This window comes from Acanthochromis polyacanthus, chromosome 5 (genome assembly GCF_021347895.1).
Source record: "Acanthochromis polyacanthus isolate Apoly-LR-REF ecotype Palm Island chromosome 5, KAUST_Apoly_ChrSc, whole genome shotgun sequence".
NCBI classification, from domain to species: Eukaryota; Metazoa; Chordata; class Actinopteri; family Pomacentridae; genus Acanthochromis; species Acanthochromis polyacanthus.
In genome coordinates, this window is record NC_067117.1 from 21416800 (window position 1) to 21430948 (window position 14149).

Below are 14149 nucleotides of genomic sequence, written 5' to 3' on the forward strand. Positions count from 1 at the left end.
TAACAGTAGGAAGAGGGAGATTAGTTAGGTTCGACAGGAGAATGAGTGCAGCTCAACATAAAGAAAGAAACCTGCTCCACAGTTCAGCAACTTGTGACTGGACTGAGGGTTCACCTTTCAGTATGACTGAGAACCAAAACAAATAAGTGAAAGTCCACTTTTAAACCCTACAGAACATCTGCATTGAGATCTGAAGATGTCAGGATCGGCCTGTAAGAATGGGATAAGCTTCTGAGTCCCGAATAGTTTTGTCAAATTTTGTGTTGTTGTTGTGGATAACTAGGTGTATAGTGGCAAACAACTAAGTTTTATTCATTAACGAAATCTACAACAGAACATAGAGTCCAATAGGAGATGGGGTCATGAAATCTGTGTGGCTGCGCATTGGTTCAATAAATGTTCATTATATTTAAAGTAAAAAATATTTATATATAAAAGGACATGTTCAAAAATAAATAAGTATCGCTTGGTATTTGAGTTACGTTTCTCCCTTAAAGAGGTGGAGAAATTAGAGATAGGAAAACGAAACTTACAGCTTAAGTTTCGATTTGCTTTACTGAGATTGATTCACAGGATTACTCTCATCAGCCTCAGTCACGCCAGCTGCTGACACCGGTCACGGACAAAACTGTTCGACTAAACTCTTTATTTTAGCAGTTATTTATTTTCAGCAGACACCATGAACACTCTGAACCAGCAGTATGAGGAGAAGGTTCGTCCCTGCATCGACCTCATCGACTCTCTCCGTTCTCTGGGTGTAGAGAAGGACTTGGCGCTGCCTGCTATCGCCGTGATCGGAGACCAAAGCTCGGGAAAGAGCTCCGTGCTGGAGGCCCTGTCGGGGGTGGCTCTGCCCAGAGGAAGCGGTGAGTATCACCCACTTAGAAAAAAAATCTATTTATCCATCTCTGTATCTGTCTGTCTTTAATCATCACAGTTGAAATGATGGATGTTTATGTAAATGACAATTAAAAACAAATTAAAAACAAATAAAAACATTAACAGAGGTCAGAGTAGTAGCCTACATATTAAGATTATCACTAAATGCCAGAAGCTGCATTTACTGACTTGGCCAACCGGTAGAACAACCACACTGGGCAAAGATATGAGCTGTTAAAGGAATTCTAGGCAACATCAGTGCCAGAAGAAAAATTATTAGAATTGCTTTATAACTCTGGTGCTGTATGAATAGGTGTCTGTCAGTAAATATGATTCTTGTATGTATGTAATTCCAGCCCAAGCCTGTAGGTGTAGAATGGAGCTACACCTTTGATGACTTACCAGTAAACTGTGTACGAGCATTACTTTGAGTTAAGGAGTCAGTATGCTTGAAACTACGGGTGTAGGTTTCATTTTAGGAGAGCTTTAAAAAGGAAGGGAGGGTGGCAAACACATTTCCTTCATCCTAGTGATTTTTTGTGCACTTCCTCTGAATCTGTTTATGTTGGAACTGTCTTTATTTCTGTAACAGATCAAATAGAGGATGTAATGCATTAAAGCTCTCAGGCATTCTGTATTTCCTTTAGCTACATATCCCCTCAGTTCTCCCCTGCCTGAATGATATGCCATCCATGGTGTTTATGCTTGTTCCAAATGGAGAATTGCTTTTATGACTGTGGGAATAAGATGGCACCTTTTCTGTCCGTTTCTCTTTAAGTATCATGCATGGTTTCTGCTCTTTAGTTGTACACAAAACACAGAAATAATGTGAAGTAGAAAATTTCTGAAGAAATTTTGAGTGTACCAATGCAGCTTTTGCCATTTCATATGTCCTGCTATAATTATACATTGTGTCAGTTATATATGCATTTTATTTTGAAAAGGCAGCATGTTTCAGAAACCCTGAGCTTTTACTTTGAAAGTGTGGTCCAATATGAATCAACCCATCAGCTGAGAGTCACTGGCTGCTTGTGAGCAGAGCAGAGAGAGGAGCAGTGAGGCAGGCTAAGGATTAGCCCTTCAAACAAACTGTCACAGCTCAAAAACTATAAGTCAGATTAAAAAACAATCCTTCACTGTGTGGTGTCATCTTGTTTTGAACAAGCTGATATATTTTCATGTGCGTACTGTGTATTATATAGATTTGGTGGCATGTTAGAGAGACTCAACATGTCTGATTTTCACCTGAAGTTTTGGAGCTCCGATATAATAGAAGTCAGAAAGGTTGGGTTGGCACACTCTGTACTATCAGGTGATTTATGAAAAAATAACAGAAGTCCTATGGTAGTGAGACTCACGGTGAATGAAACAGAACAGAAATGCCTTCATTTTAATGTATGATTTGTGTTAATAGAGGTGAAATTATGTGGAGACAAGGTTAACTGCATTTTTTTCAAAACATTCATAAAACTTCTACGACTGCATAAAAATCATAAAAGATTTCAAAACACAGATTTTAATGTATAACAAACATTGAGAAAAGCTTCTGTTGTAACATATGCCAGAGCTACAGGATTCCAAAGATCACTGGGTTTTGGCAGTTATCCGGCCCACTTCCTATTCATTTCATTAGAGATGAATAGGAAGTGGGCAGTTTTTTGCAAATTTCATAAAAACCTTACAGTGAATCGCAAACAAAGACATAGTACACCATTCTGGAATGAGCCACACACCAGAAGAATCTGTAAGAATAAGCCCCAGGAAAAGCAATAAGTGTATTTCAAAGCTTCTACATTGGTGCACATAATTAAAGTGAACACATTTGTTAGTCAGCAAAAATTCTGACCAGATGGTGAATGAAAAAAGGAAAAGTCAGAGGATGAACGATTATAGTTCATCCTGATTTGATTGTATGAAGCCATTTTTCTCTTCAGTTGTCTAAATCAAATGATATCTGCCTACTGGAAGCATTAGACAGAGAACTATTACCCAATAAAAACTGTATTGCAACAGTGTCAGCACGACTGCTGCCTTTCTACCACAAAGGCCCAAAATCTTAGACAATCTGCACGTCAAACTAACGAGTCACTTTACAGAAACTTTATACTTCTCATGAACTTTTATTTTGTTATTTAACAAAACGTAGAAGTTTCTTCGTGTCGTCATGCACACTGGAGCTCACTTTTTTTTGTCCTTATCATTAACACAGGCATCGTGACAAGATGTCCTCTCGAACTGAAGATGAAGAGAAAGAGAGATGGAGACGAGTGGTCTGGAAAGATAAACTACCAGGACCACGAGGAATTGATAGAAGACCCTGCAGATGTGGAGAAAATGATTAAAACAGGTACAGAAAACAGAGCATCATTTCTAAATACCACTAAGAAGAGGCAAGTAATAAAGAAGCTGCTGGACATTTCAGGTTTCACTGATGAGCACTTTGATTATTTGTAATATCTTATCCTGTCTCTCCAGCTCAGGATGAAATGGCCGGGGTCGGGGTGGGGATCAGTGAGGAACTCATCAGTCTGGAGATCGCCTCCCCTGATGTTCCAGATCTGACTCTCATTGACCTGCCTGGCATCGCCAGGGTGGCCGTAAAGGGTCAACCAGAGAACATCGGTGATCAGGTGAGTGAGTTCAGTGTCACGAGATTCCAATGTTTTTTGGATGATTTCTGAAGTAGAAAGTTTTTCAAGGAAAAGTGTAGACAGTGAGATTTGTGATCTACAATACCTGGACCTTTCCTGTTTCCCACTGCTATATGACTTATGAAATATTTTCCATATTGGCCTTTCACTTAGGAAAGATTGATTTGCATGCATTGCATGTGGACACTTTATTTTCATTTACCTTATAACTTACTCTGCATGAATTTGTATTTTCAGATCAAGAGACTGATTGAGAAGTTCATCAAAAGACAAGAGACCATCAGCTTGGTGGTTGTTCCATGCAACGTGGACATAGCAACCACAGAGGCTTTGAAGATGGCACAGCAGGTGGATCCTGATGGGGAGAGGACTCTGGGTAAGTAGAAGTGGTGTTGAAAAAAAAACGCTCATAACATTTCTGAAGCATTTTGTACTCTTTTATATAGATGCAAGTTGTTGTTTTTTTTAAACGGGCAGAAACATTAACATGAAGTAAATCTGTAAAGGGACAACTCAATCTGGAGTAAGTTACACAGTTTGTAAGTAGTCCACTGCCTCTCTGTCTCCCTCTGTCAGGTATCTTGACCAAGCCCGACCTGGTGGACAAAGGCACAGAGGACACAGTGGTTGAAATTGTCCATAATGAAGTCATCCACCTGAAGAAAGGCTACATGATCGTCAGGTGCAGAGGTCAGAAGGAGATCTCAGAGAAAGTGTCTCTTATGGAAGCAACTGAAAAGGAACAAGCTTTCTTCGAAAATCATGCATATTTCAGGTAAGTTCATGCTTTTCAGATAACTGTATAAACCCTGTGCTGTGTATGGTGAACTCTATAACAAGTGCTTAAATAGTTTTTTATTCCTGCTGTAGCACCCTCTACAGTGAAGGCCATGCCACTGTTCCGAAGCTGGCTGAGAAACTCACACTAGAGCTGGTCCATCACATCGAGGTGAAGGCTTCTTATTGGTTAACTTCAACAATTTTAAAATAAATTCATGCCTAGTTGTCAAACATTTGACCCCTGCTATGTGATTTACAGAGATCCCTGCCCAGACTGGAAGAGCAGATAGAGGAGAAACTGGCACAGACTCAGGCAGAGCTGGACAAATATGGTAACGGACCTCCATCTGATGAAGCTGAGAGACTCATCTTTCTCATTGACGTGAGCTCCTGCTACACTACATTTACCTGCCTGCATTTGTTTGCTTATGCATATCTGTTTAATAAACTTAAATTATCGGTAATTTGCATGTGGTGCAGAAAGTGACCGCGTTCACTCAGGATGTCATCAGTCTGACTTCAGGAGAGGAACTCAAATGTGGAGAGAAGCTCAATGTGTTTTCTATACTGAGAAGACAGTTTGGGAATTGGAATGCCCACGTGGACCGCTCAGGGCAAAACTGTGAGTATATTATTTTGATCTGATGTAGAGCTGTCCAAGAGCACAACTCTGACATAGAGTTTTGTATTTTGCAGTTAACAGGAAAATTGAAAAAGAGGTGGAGGAATATGAAGAGCGATACCGTGGTAGAGAGCTGCCAGGCTTCATCAACTACAAGACCTTTGAGGTCATGGTCAAGGAGCAGATCAAGCAGCTGGAAGAACCAGCCATCAAGAAACTCAGAGACGTAGGAGGTATATGTTAATGTTATAGTTCAGGCTGTACGTATGGAATGGTTAGATTCTTTTTGTCCCTCAGGCTGTGTAATTAAAGAAGAACTGCACATGGCGCAAACTAAATCCTATCACTGTACAGGGTTGGAACTCAACAATGCTGCTGCTAATGCTGATATTTCTTACCAATTTAAAAAAAAAAAAAATCTATTCTTGAGTTGAAAGTGGCTTAGCAGGCCATGTACTGTTCTGAATCATCCTGACCCCTGCAAGGCCAGTACTGACATAGAGTCCACTGTTTGGGACATACACTATATTGCCAAAGGTACACACGTGGACAAAATTGTTGGTACCCCTCAGTTAAAGAAGGAAAAACCCACAATTCTCACTGAAATCACTTGAAACTCACAAAAGTAACAATAAATAAAAATTTATTGAAAATTAAATAATCAAAAACAGCCATCACTTTTGAATTGTTGATTAACATAATTATTTAAAAAAACAAACTAATGAAACAGGCCTGGACAAAAATGATGGTACCTCTATAAAAGATTGAAAACTATTTGACCAGAGTGACATGATTAACTCAGGTGTGTCATTTAATTGACATCACAGGTATTTCCAAACTCATAATCAGTCAGTCTGCCTATTTAAAGGGAGACAAGTAGTCACCCTGCTGTTTGGTGAAAAGGTGTGTACCACACTGAACATGGACAACAGAAAGCGAAGGAGAGAATTGTCCCAGGACATCCGAAAAAAAATTATAGACAAACATCTTAAAGGTAAAGGCTATAAGACCATCTCTAAACAGCTTGAAGTTCCTGTGACAACAGTGGCTGATATTATTCAGAAGTTCAAGACCCACGGGACAGTAGCCAACCTCCCTGGACGTGGCCGCAAGAGGAAAATTGATGACAAATTGAAGAGACGGATCGTTCGAATTGTATCCAAAGAGCCCAGAGCAACCTCCAAAGAAATTAAAGGTGAACTCCAAGGCCAAGGTACATCAGTGTCAGATCGCACCATTCGTCGTTGTTTGAGCCAAAGTGGACTTCATGGGAGACGACCAAGGAGGACACCACTGCTGAAAAAAACTCATAAAAAAGCCAGACTGGAATTTGCAAAAATGCATGTTGACAAGCCACAAAGCTTCTGGGAGAATGTCCTTTGGACAGATGAGACCAAACTGGAGCTTTTTGGTAAGGCACATCAACTCTATGTTCATAGACTCAAAAAGCAAGCATACGAAGAAAAGAACACTGTCCCTACGGTGAAACATGGAGGAGGCTCAGTAATGTTTTGGGGCTGCTTTGCTGCATCTGGCACAGGGTGTCTTGAAAGTGTGCAAGGTACGATGAAATCTGAAGACTATCAAGGCATTCTGGAGAGAAATGTGCTGCCTAGTGTCAGAAAGCTTGGTCTCAGTCGCAGGTCATGGGTCTTCCAATAGGACAACGATCCAAAACACACAGCCAAAAACACCCAAGAATGGCTGAGAGAAAAGCGTTGGACTATTCTAAAGTGGCCTTCTATGAGCCCAGATCTGAATCCCATTGAACATATGTGGAAGGAGCTGAAACATGCCATTTGGAGAAGACACCCATCAAACCTGAGACAACTGGAGCTGTTTGCTCATGAGGAGTGGGCCAAAATACCTGTTGACAGCTGCAGAACGCTCATTGACAAATACAGAAATGGTTTAATTGCAGTGATTGCCTCAAAAGGTTGTGCAACAAAATATTAAGTTATGGGTACCATCATTTTTGTCCAGCCCTATTTCATTAGTTTGTTTTTTTAAAATAATTATGTTAATCAACAATTCAAAAGTGATGGCTGATTTTGATTATTTAATTTTCAATAAATTTTTATTTATTGTTACTTTTGTGAGTTTCAAGTGATTTCAGTGAGAATTGTGGGTTTTTCCTTCTTTAACTGAGGGGTACCAACAATTTTGTCCACGTGTGTATATGCTCACCCATCCAACTAATCAGAATCAGGTGTTCCAATCACTTCCATGGCTACAGGTGTATAAAATCAAGCACCTAGGCATGCAGACTGCTTTTACAAACATTTGTGAAAGAATGGGTCGTTCTCAGGAGCTCAGTGAATTCCAGCGTGGAACTGTGATAGGATGCCACCTGTGCAACAAATCCATTCGTGACATTTCCTCGCTTCTAAATATTCCAGTCAACTGTCAGCTGTCAGTTTTCATGCAATTACAATGCAACACAAAGTGCTTTACAACACTGAAAAACATTGTAAACAAGAAAAATACATCCCTCCCTCCATATATACATACACACTCTCTCATCACAGACAGTAGGGACACATGGCATGGCCCTGACGATTGTGGAAAACGTCTGCTGTAAAGTCATAAATACATGCATACAGGTAATGTGCTGGTTCCATTGGCAGCCATGGACTGTCTATGCTTTAAGAGAATGTATATCTGACAGGAGAGGTAGTACACTTCAGATCTTTCTGTCATTTTGATGGAGATTAATTTGAGTTCCATCATTTTAGAAACCTTTGCTCTGCATCTCTACCAGCTTTTTGTTGTATGTTTTTGCAGACAGGATTGTAGCCTTTGTCTTTTTGAGACTTGAATAAGGGAAATGATTTTCTGGTAATCTACAAGACTTCCAATTGCATTTTCCAATTGCTATATTTTGGCAAAATGACTGCCTTTGATATCCCTGGTGCACGTCTCGGCTTTCCCGGGATCTTTCTGCATGGAGTTTGCATGTTCTCCCAGTGCATGCGTTGGTTTTTTCCGGGTACTCCGGTTTCCTCCCACAGTCCAAAAAACATGCTCAGGTTAATTGGTACCTCTAAATTGTCCATAGGTGTGAATGTGAGTGTGATTATTTGTCTGTATATGTAGCCCTGCGATAGACTGGCGACCTGTCCAGGGTGTCCTCTGCCTTTACCCTACATCACCTGGGATGGGCTCCAGCCTCCCTGCAACCCTAATGGTGAATAAGTGGTATAGATAATGGATGAATGGATTGATGGACTGCCATTGATACCTCTTTGTCAGATAGTTTTTTTCTTTCTGTGAAGCTTCTGTATCTTTTCATTTGCACGGTCACAAGTCCTACTCAGATTAGAGATGACATTTGGCACTCTGTGGTATCCACTATTTTAGCTCACATTAAATGCAAAGCCTGAAGAATAGAAGACAAATATGTAGCCTTTTGCAGCATAACCACTAATTAAGTGCTCAGTGGAAACCAAGCCATTGAATACTGTATTTCTGTTTTCCCAGACGCTGTTAAGAAGTTGTTCATACAGTTGGCTCTCAGCAGCTTCACCGGATTTCCTAACCTCATAAAGACAGCCAGGGTATGATCTTCTGAGTTAAGCTACTTGCATTCATACAGTCTCAGTCTTTTTCTGTATTTTGGATGTCAAAGTGTATAATACTGACTAGAATCTTTTCTAGGCAAAGATTGAAGCCATCAAGAAAGAAAAAGAGTCCACTGCTGAATCCATGCTGAGAACTCAGTTCAAGATGGAGCTGCTAGTTTACTCTCAGGACAGGACCTACAGCAGCAGTCTGAGTGAGCGCCAGAAAGAGGAGGAGGAGCAGGAAGGCAAACTGAAAAGCAAGCAAATCAGAGAACGAAACATTATCATGGATAATTATGCAACACTTCAGCAGCTGATGATGCACCTTAAATCGTATTACCAAGTAAGTCTTAATTTAGAAGGCAGATTTCTGAACAAAATCAGTACGCTTCAGACAGACAGGAAGTTTTTGAAACTTCTTGCTTTGTGATGCAGATTGCTGGCATGCGTCTGGCTGATCAAATCCCGCTAGTGATCCGCTACCAGATGCTACAGGAGTCTGCAAACCAGCTGCAGAGGGAGATGCTTCAGATGCTTCAGAGCAAGGACAATTTGGAGTTCTTGCTGAAGGAGGATTTTGACATCGGCAGCAAGAGGACTGCTTTGCAGAGTCGCTTGAAACGCCTCATGCGGGCCCGCGGATACCTGGTGGAGTTTTAGAGGTGAAGACCAAATGATTTTACTCCGCTTTCATTTGTCAAATACAGTATCATTTTAGTTGTTGGACTATTTTACTATACTTTGTTACATTATTTGTTCAATGACTATTTTTTAGTGTGTCCACTTTAGAATGGACAGATTTGTATTCTATCTACTGTCATGCAAAAAAACTCCAAAAAAGTCTAAGAAACTCACTGCAAAACTTGTATCTGTCATTCTTTACCCAGAAGGTATATTATAGGAACTATAAAATATTGTAAACATTGTCAGGGTCTCCTGATAAAGGAAAGACACTGGTATTTTTTTTTTTAAATGTTTAAATAAAGAACTATATCAATTTGTTTAAATCAAGAATAGTTTTGTCTAATTTGACAATTTCACTACAATTTTAGAGAAGACTGCCCAATTTAACAGTCTATCCCCTCATACTTAACTGTTATGGAAGCGAATGTGACTCGAGTTTTGAGTCACATTCGCTTCCATGAACTGTTCTGTCTCACTTTGGCAGAGACCTGTTACTTCAAATACATATACAAATAATCTAACTAAAATATTAAATCTCACACTTTCAGTTTATGTCGTAGCTGCTAAGCATTTTTAGTAGCTACTGGACACCTGATGGATGCTGTAAACGATCGAACTCACAACTGAGATGATCTACAGAGAACTGTGGTTTGTAGCTCCCCCTTGTGGTTTTATATAGGAAAAAACAGCTTCAACAGCAGAACGCAAACATTGTCATGTCATTCTTCAGTAATATGGAAACTAATTACAGATATTTTCATACTGTGAAAGCAAGTACTTGATTCTTATTCCCCAGTTCATAAATAAACAAATGTGGTCTGTCACACTTTTGCATAAAGTTTGTTTCCAGGACATCTTTGTAAGTCTGGAAACCGTGACTTTATTCCAATGAACAAGGTGGTGTTGACAGAAGATCAGACTTAAATCTAAAAGCGCATCATTTTGATAAATAAACTGAGCAAGACAGATACGGACAAGTCAGCTTTATTTAAAAATACATACAAAAAAGGGTTTTTTTTTTAGACAAAATCCTAATCATTTAAAAGCAGTTCGCAATTTATTCCAGTCAGGATCTCTTCGTGTTCATTCACCATTCCCTGCAGGGCTCTCCTGATTGTTGTCATCGTCTGATTTCTCATCATCTGGGAAAGAAACATTATTTGCTGGGTAAGGTTGACACCATTTTTTCATGTGTTTTTTTTCATAGCCAGCACCAATATTGATTATTACTAAGCTAGGAGACTGATAACAGATAATTGGAATGTAGATTTGCAGTAAATGAATACCTTTGCTAATGTGTTTTTACATGTTTTACATTATTTTAAACATTTGTACTTCAGTGTTGATGGACTATTTTATTTGACATGTAGAGAGGTGGAAGCATCACAGAAAAAGAAGCACATTTTAAAATTAATATGTTGTGTTGGGAATCTGTAAAAAAAATATTGATAATGCTAACTGTAAAATAATTGGGTCTGAATAAGATATAAGTGGCCAGACTGATAATCTGTTGACCCTACTAGTTTTCCCTAAAGTTTACAGATTAGTTTGCTCTACAGCTCAACAGCTACTGATAATAAAAAGTACACACTCTCAAGAGTCTGCTGTAGCTCCTGTATGGTACTGAGCAGCACATGGAACTGCTTCTTCCTTAACTCCAACTAAGTGGGCCAAAAAGGAAAGAATAATGTCAATAGTGTTGAAAAACATCAGAAGGTAAGAACAGATGACATGATAAAAGTACGCATAGGGTTTTACCTTTGCATCCACATTCTCCTTGATGTGAGAGAGTTGTTGGAGCTCTTTGTCAAGTGCCTCCAACTGCCTGTAAAAGAACAAAGCAACATCGAGCACATAATCTAGTTAACATGAAAACCTGCCCTTACACAGTTAGTAGGAGCAAATGAATCAATACTTGGATCAAACAGAAGATGCAAGCTGGCTTACTTTAGTGTTTCATGCCGGTCTGGGTGTTGCTGGATAACTTTAGCTAAAGCATCGTATTCTGGAAACAGAAGAACAAAATATATTTACATAATTTTGATGAACATTATTGTTATATGATAAGATGACATGTGTTTGAAAAAATCCTAAGGATACATAAAACTATTAGCGGTACATCTTTTAGAATTTTTTTTTTATATATATAGGACTTTTTAACACAGTGGCTTACAGTGTTCTGACAGACTACGCAAAAGTGGGATATCCAGAAGTCAAGCCTATAGTAATGGTCAAATGAAATCACATCTAGATTTGTGTGTGTGTAGATTCTCCATTATTCAGGTCATGGTAATCGTAGGAGCTTCAGTAGAAATCAACTGTACTTCTCTTGTAGACTCTTAAAGACGCTTCACCTCTCAACCAATAGGCATTTTCAGTTCTAGCTGACTAATGGAGAGTGACAGAATAGTCATTCTAGGTCACATAGCTAACGGCCCGTTAATGACCAGGACTCATGTGCCTGAAGGTGTGAATTGTTGTGAAACCAGGTGGTCCACAAACAACAGCAGCAATCATGGGGATGGAGCATGACAGTGAACACAACAAAGAATGTGAATCTGCCAGGTCAGGAAAGACTCAAGATGTGAACAATTGCAAAACTTTCTGAGGACAGTTCTAATCACTGTGTTATAGGTGCCTGATAAATGAAGTCGCAAACCCCCTCCTCCATTCAGAGACAGTTTCCTTTATACCTCTCTCAAACCATCTGTCCAAAATGTGTACATTGCTATCCTCAAAGGAATGTTCTTCCTTTCACCTGTATCTGCTGCAACTGCTGAGTCTTGTCCTGAGGAGTTGGTTCTCCTGTGTCGAGACATCTGCTCGTGAAGCTGCGGCTGAGTCTCTTCTATGTACATGCTGCATATACAACATTGCTCCGCTTGTATGTTGGTGTTTTATCCTTGGAGTGTACCAGTCTTTGTCTAAGAGTGTTCCTGGGTCTGAAGTGCACCAGGAAGTTAAGTTTACAACCCTCCAGAGTTTTTGGATACTCCAGGTATGTATGGTATAGCAACGTTGTTTCTCCTATTTTCTTCACCATTTTTGTGGTGTTTCCTAGATTCTACATTTAGATTATTTATATGGCCAAAGTGCTTTTCAGTAGAGGAATGAAACTGGGGCTAGACATCTAACAAACAAGCTTAAATATTAAAATTAAGACCAAACAGTATTACTTAAAATACAAATTTATTCACTTAAATATGAAAATGAATAGCCTTACAGTGTTAATTAAAATACAACACTTACAAGACTAAATTAAATATGAAGGTTCAGACACTACATTTGTCACTATGCAATTTAACTGACTGCAACATTAAGGCTAAAATCCAACAAAACATAAGTTACACAACTAATGAAATATTAAGGTTACAATTCCAATTACACAAATGAATTTGACAAATTAAATTTAGATGAAATAAAAACATCCTTGTGAATACAGCTTATGGTCGAATCAAAAATATTCTTACCTTGGCGATTCTTTCGTATCCTCTTCGCTCTCTGGATTTCTTTTTTGCATTCTGCTATCTTCTCATGTGCAGACATGATGTTTTGTTCTGCAATGTTGAAGAAAGTATAAAAATACAACAATTGCTATATCTATTAGATATTGAAATATACAATTATGAGTTGTGAGCATGTGTAAATGTTAAATGCCAGGGCCTGAAAACTCGTTCCTACCTATATTACTGTAAATCTTCTCATAATTCTCCATTTCTCGAAGATTCATGTCGTAAACCATCAACGTCTTCCCCATGGAAAACTCACACTGGGCCAGTGTGCCCAGCATCCTCTGATACTGCGTAAATCTAAACACAATTACAACACTTGTTATGCCTGACAATAAGGTTTTCTCCGCAATTTCATAGAAATACTCCAGTCCGAGGCTGGGGGTCTCTCGAGCCCACTTACCCTTCCTCCGGGGTCCCAGGCGAGTTGCACATTTGGTGAAAACTCTTTAGCAGCACGTTGATTTTTCGGTCATCTCCAGCTCCGTCGCCATCAATAAGAAGACGTTTGCGTATAACTTCGTCTGGAACACGGACAAAACAGGGAATTGACACATCAGGTGAAACCATTAACTCCTGAGCTAACTCGTAGCTAGCTAACATAGCTACTATTTATTAGGGAGAAGCGCATCTACGTATAAAACTGGTTAGTTTCTACAGTATTTTGAGTATATATTGATACTGTAAGCGCTAAGGGTACCGTTGATATTCATAGCTATTATCAAGAGCTAAACACATTGAATTAAACAATAGCTTACCATCTGTTACGGCCCCCATGTTTGTACTACGAGTGTAACGGCAAGGCAACAGCTCTTCTTCTTCTTTTTGTTTAATGGCAGTTGGCACGCAACTTTTAGGTGCATTGCCGCCACCTTCTGGAATGGAGTGTAAAAGACAACAGCAGGAAGTGAACAAACCCTTTATCCCGCCCCTGGACACAGACGTCGCTGATTGGACGATCTGTTTTTAAACATTTACGCATTAAGAATATTTAAAATTAAAATGGAAGAAAACAACAATAACAGCATGGCAGATTATATAGATTTAATCACATTAGACTATAAAGACACACTTACAGTCTCACAGACAGCAACATGACATTTAATATAATCCATCAATTGTCATGTACAGTCAAGTGACCTTTATTTATATAACATTTCAAACAACCATCTCTATTACAAAAATATCGAGATGAATAAACCTACAGTGTTATTTATGGTGTGGATTTACCCAAGGGATTTAAGTATTCACGATTTAAACTCTACAAAATTGATATAAAATGCAGCTTCTTTGTGTGTTTTTATTTAAGGAGATTGAAATAACTTAATTAAAATGTAAGACTAAGACCCTACCATATTATTAATCATAGACATCAGCCTGATCAATTTAGAACTAAATCTATGCCTTTTATTTAAAAATATACATGGAACCTAACAAATCAACCAACATTTTCTGTGTTCT

At 39.0% G+C, this 14149-nt stretch overlaps 2 protein-coding genes across 2 annotated transcripts; one reads left to right on the forward strand and one right to left on the reverse strand.

Moving 5' to 3' along the window:
* Window positions 1–566: 566 nt before the first annotated feature.
* Window positions 567–9349, forward strand: LOC110956272 (interferon-induced GTP-binding protein Mx). Its single transcript, XM_022201626.2, has 12 exons — window positions 567–866; window positions 3089–3226; window positions 3355–3509; window positions 3768–3906; window positions 4107–4305; window positions 4401–4479; window positions 4570–4692; window positions 4791–4932; window positions 5007–5165; window positions 8413–8489; window positions 8590–8838; window positions 8931–9349. Exons 1-12 carry the CDS (start codon window positions 680–682, stop codon window positions 9153–9155), a joined length of 1872 nt encoding a protein of 623 aa, XP_022057318.1. The 5' UTR covers window positions 567–679; the 3' UTR covers window positions 9156–9349.
* A 798-nt stretch (window positions 9350–10147) lies between these two features.
* thoc7 (THO complex 7) lies at window positions 10148–13584 on the reverse strand. The gene is made up of 8 exons (XM_022201627.2): window positions 13447–13584; window positions 13092–13212; window positions 12861–12988; window positions 12650–12736; window positions 11127–11184; window positions 10938–11004; window positions 10771–10840; window positions 10148–10321 (listed from the first exon to the last, which is right to left on the reverse strand). The coding sequence occupies exons 1-8, from the start codon at window positions 13463–13465 to the stop codon at window positions 10263–10265; spliced, it is 609 nt and encodes a 202-aa protein (XP_022057319.2). The 5' UTR covers window positions 13466–13584; the 3' UTR covers window positions 10148–10262.
* Between the last annotated feature and the right edge of the window lie 565 nt (window positions 13585–14149).

Bases quoted from the DNA above. Each gene is read 5' to 3' on its own strand.
- thoc7 (XM_022201627.2), bottom strand. The intron at 12,737-12,860 runs GTAGGAACGAGT...TCAACATTGCAG, and splicing joins GAAGATTTACAGTAATATAG to AACAAAACATCATGTCTGCA. The intron at 11,185-12,649 runs GTAAGAATATTT...TTCTGTTTCCAG, and splicing joins GATACGAAAGAATCGCCAAG to AATACGATGCTTTAGCTAAA.
- LOC110956272 (XM_022201626.2), top strand. From the start codon at position 680: ATGAACACTCTGAACCAGCAGTATGAGGAGAAGGTTCGTCCCTGCATC. The intron at 4,480-4,569 runs GTGAAGGCTTCT...TGTGATTTACAG, and splicing joins AGCTGGTCCATCACATCGAG to AGATCCCTGCCCAGACTGGA. The intron at 8,839-8,930 runs GTAAGTCTTAAT...TTTGTGATGCAG, and splicing joins ACCTTAAATCGTATTACCAA to ATTGCTGGCATGCGTCTGGC.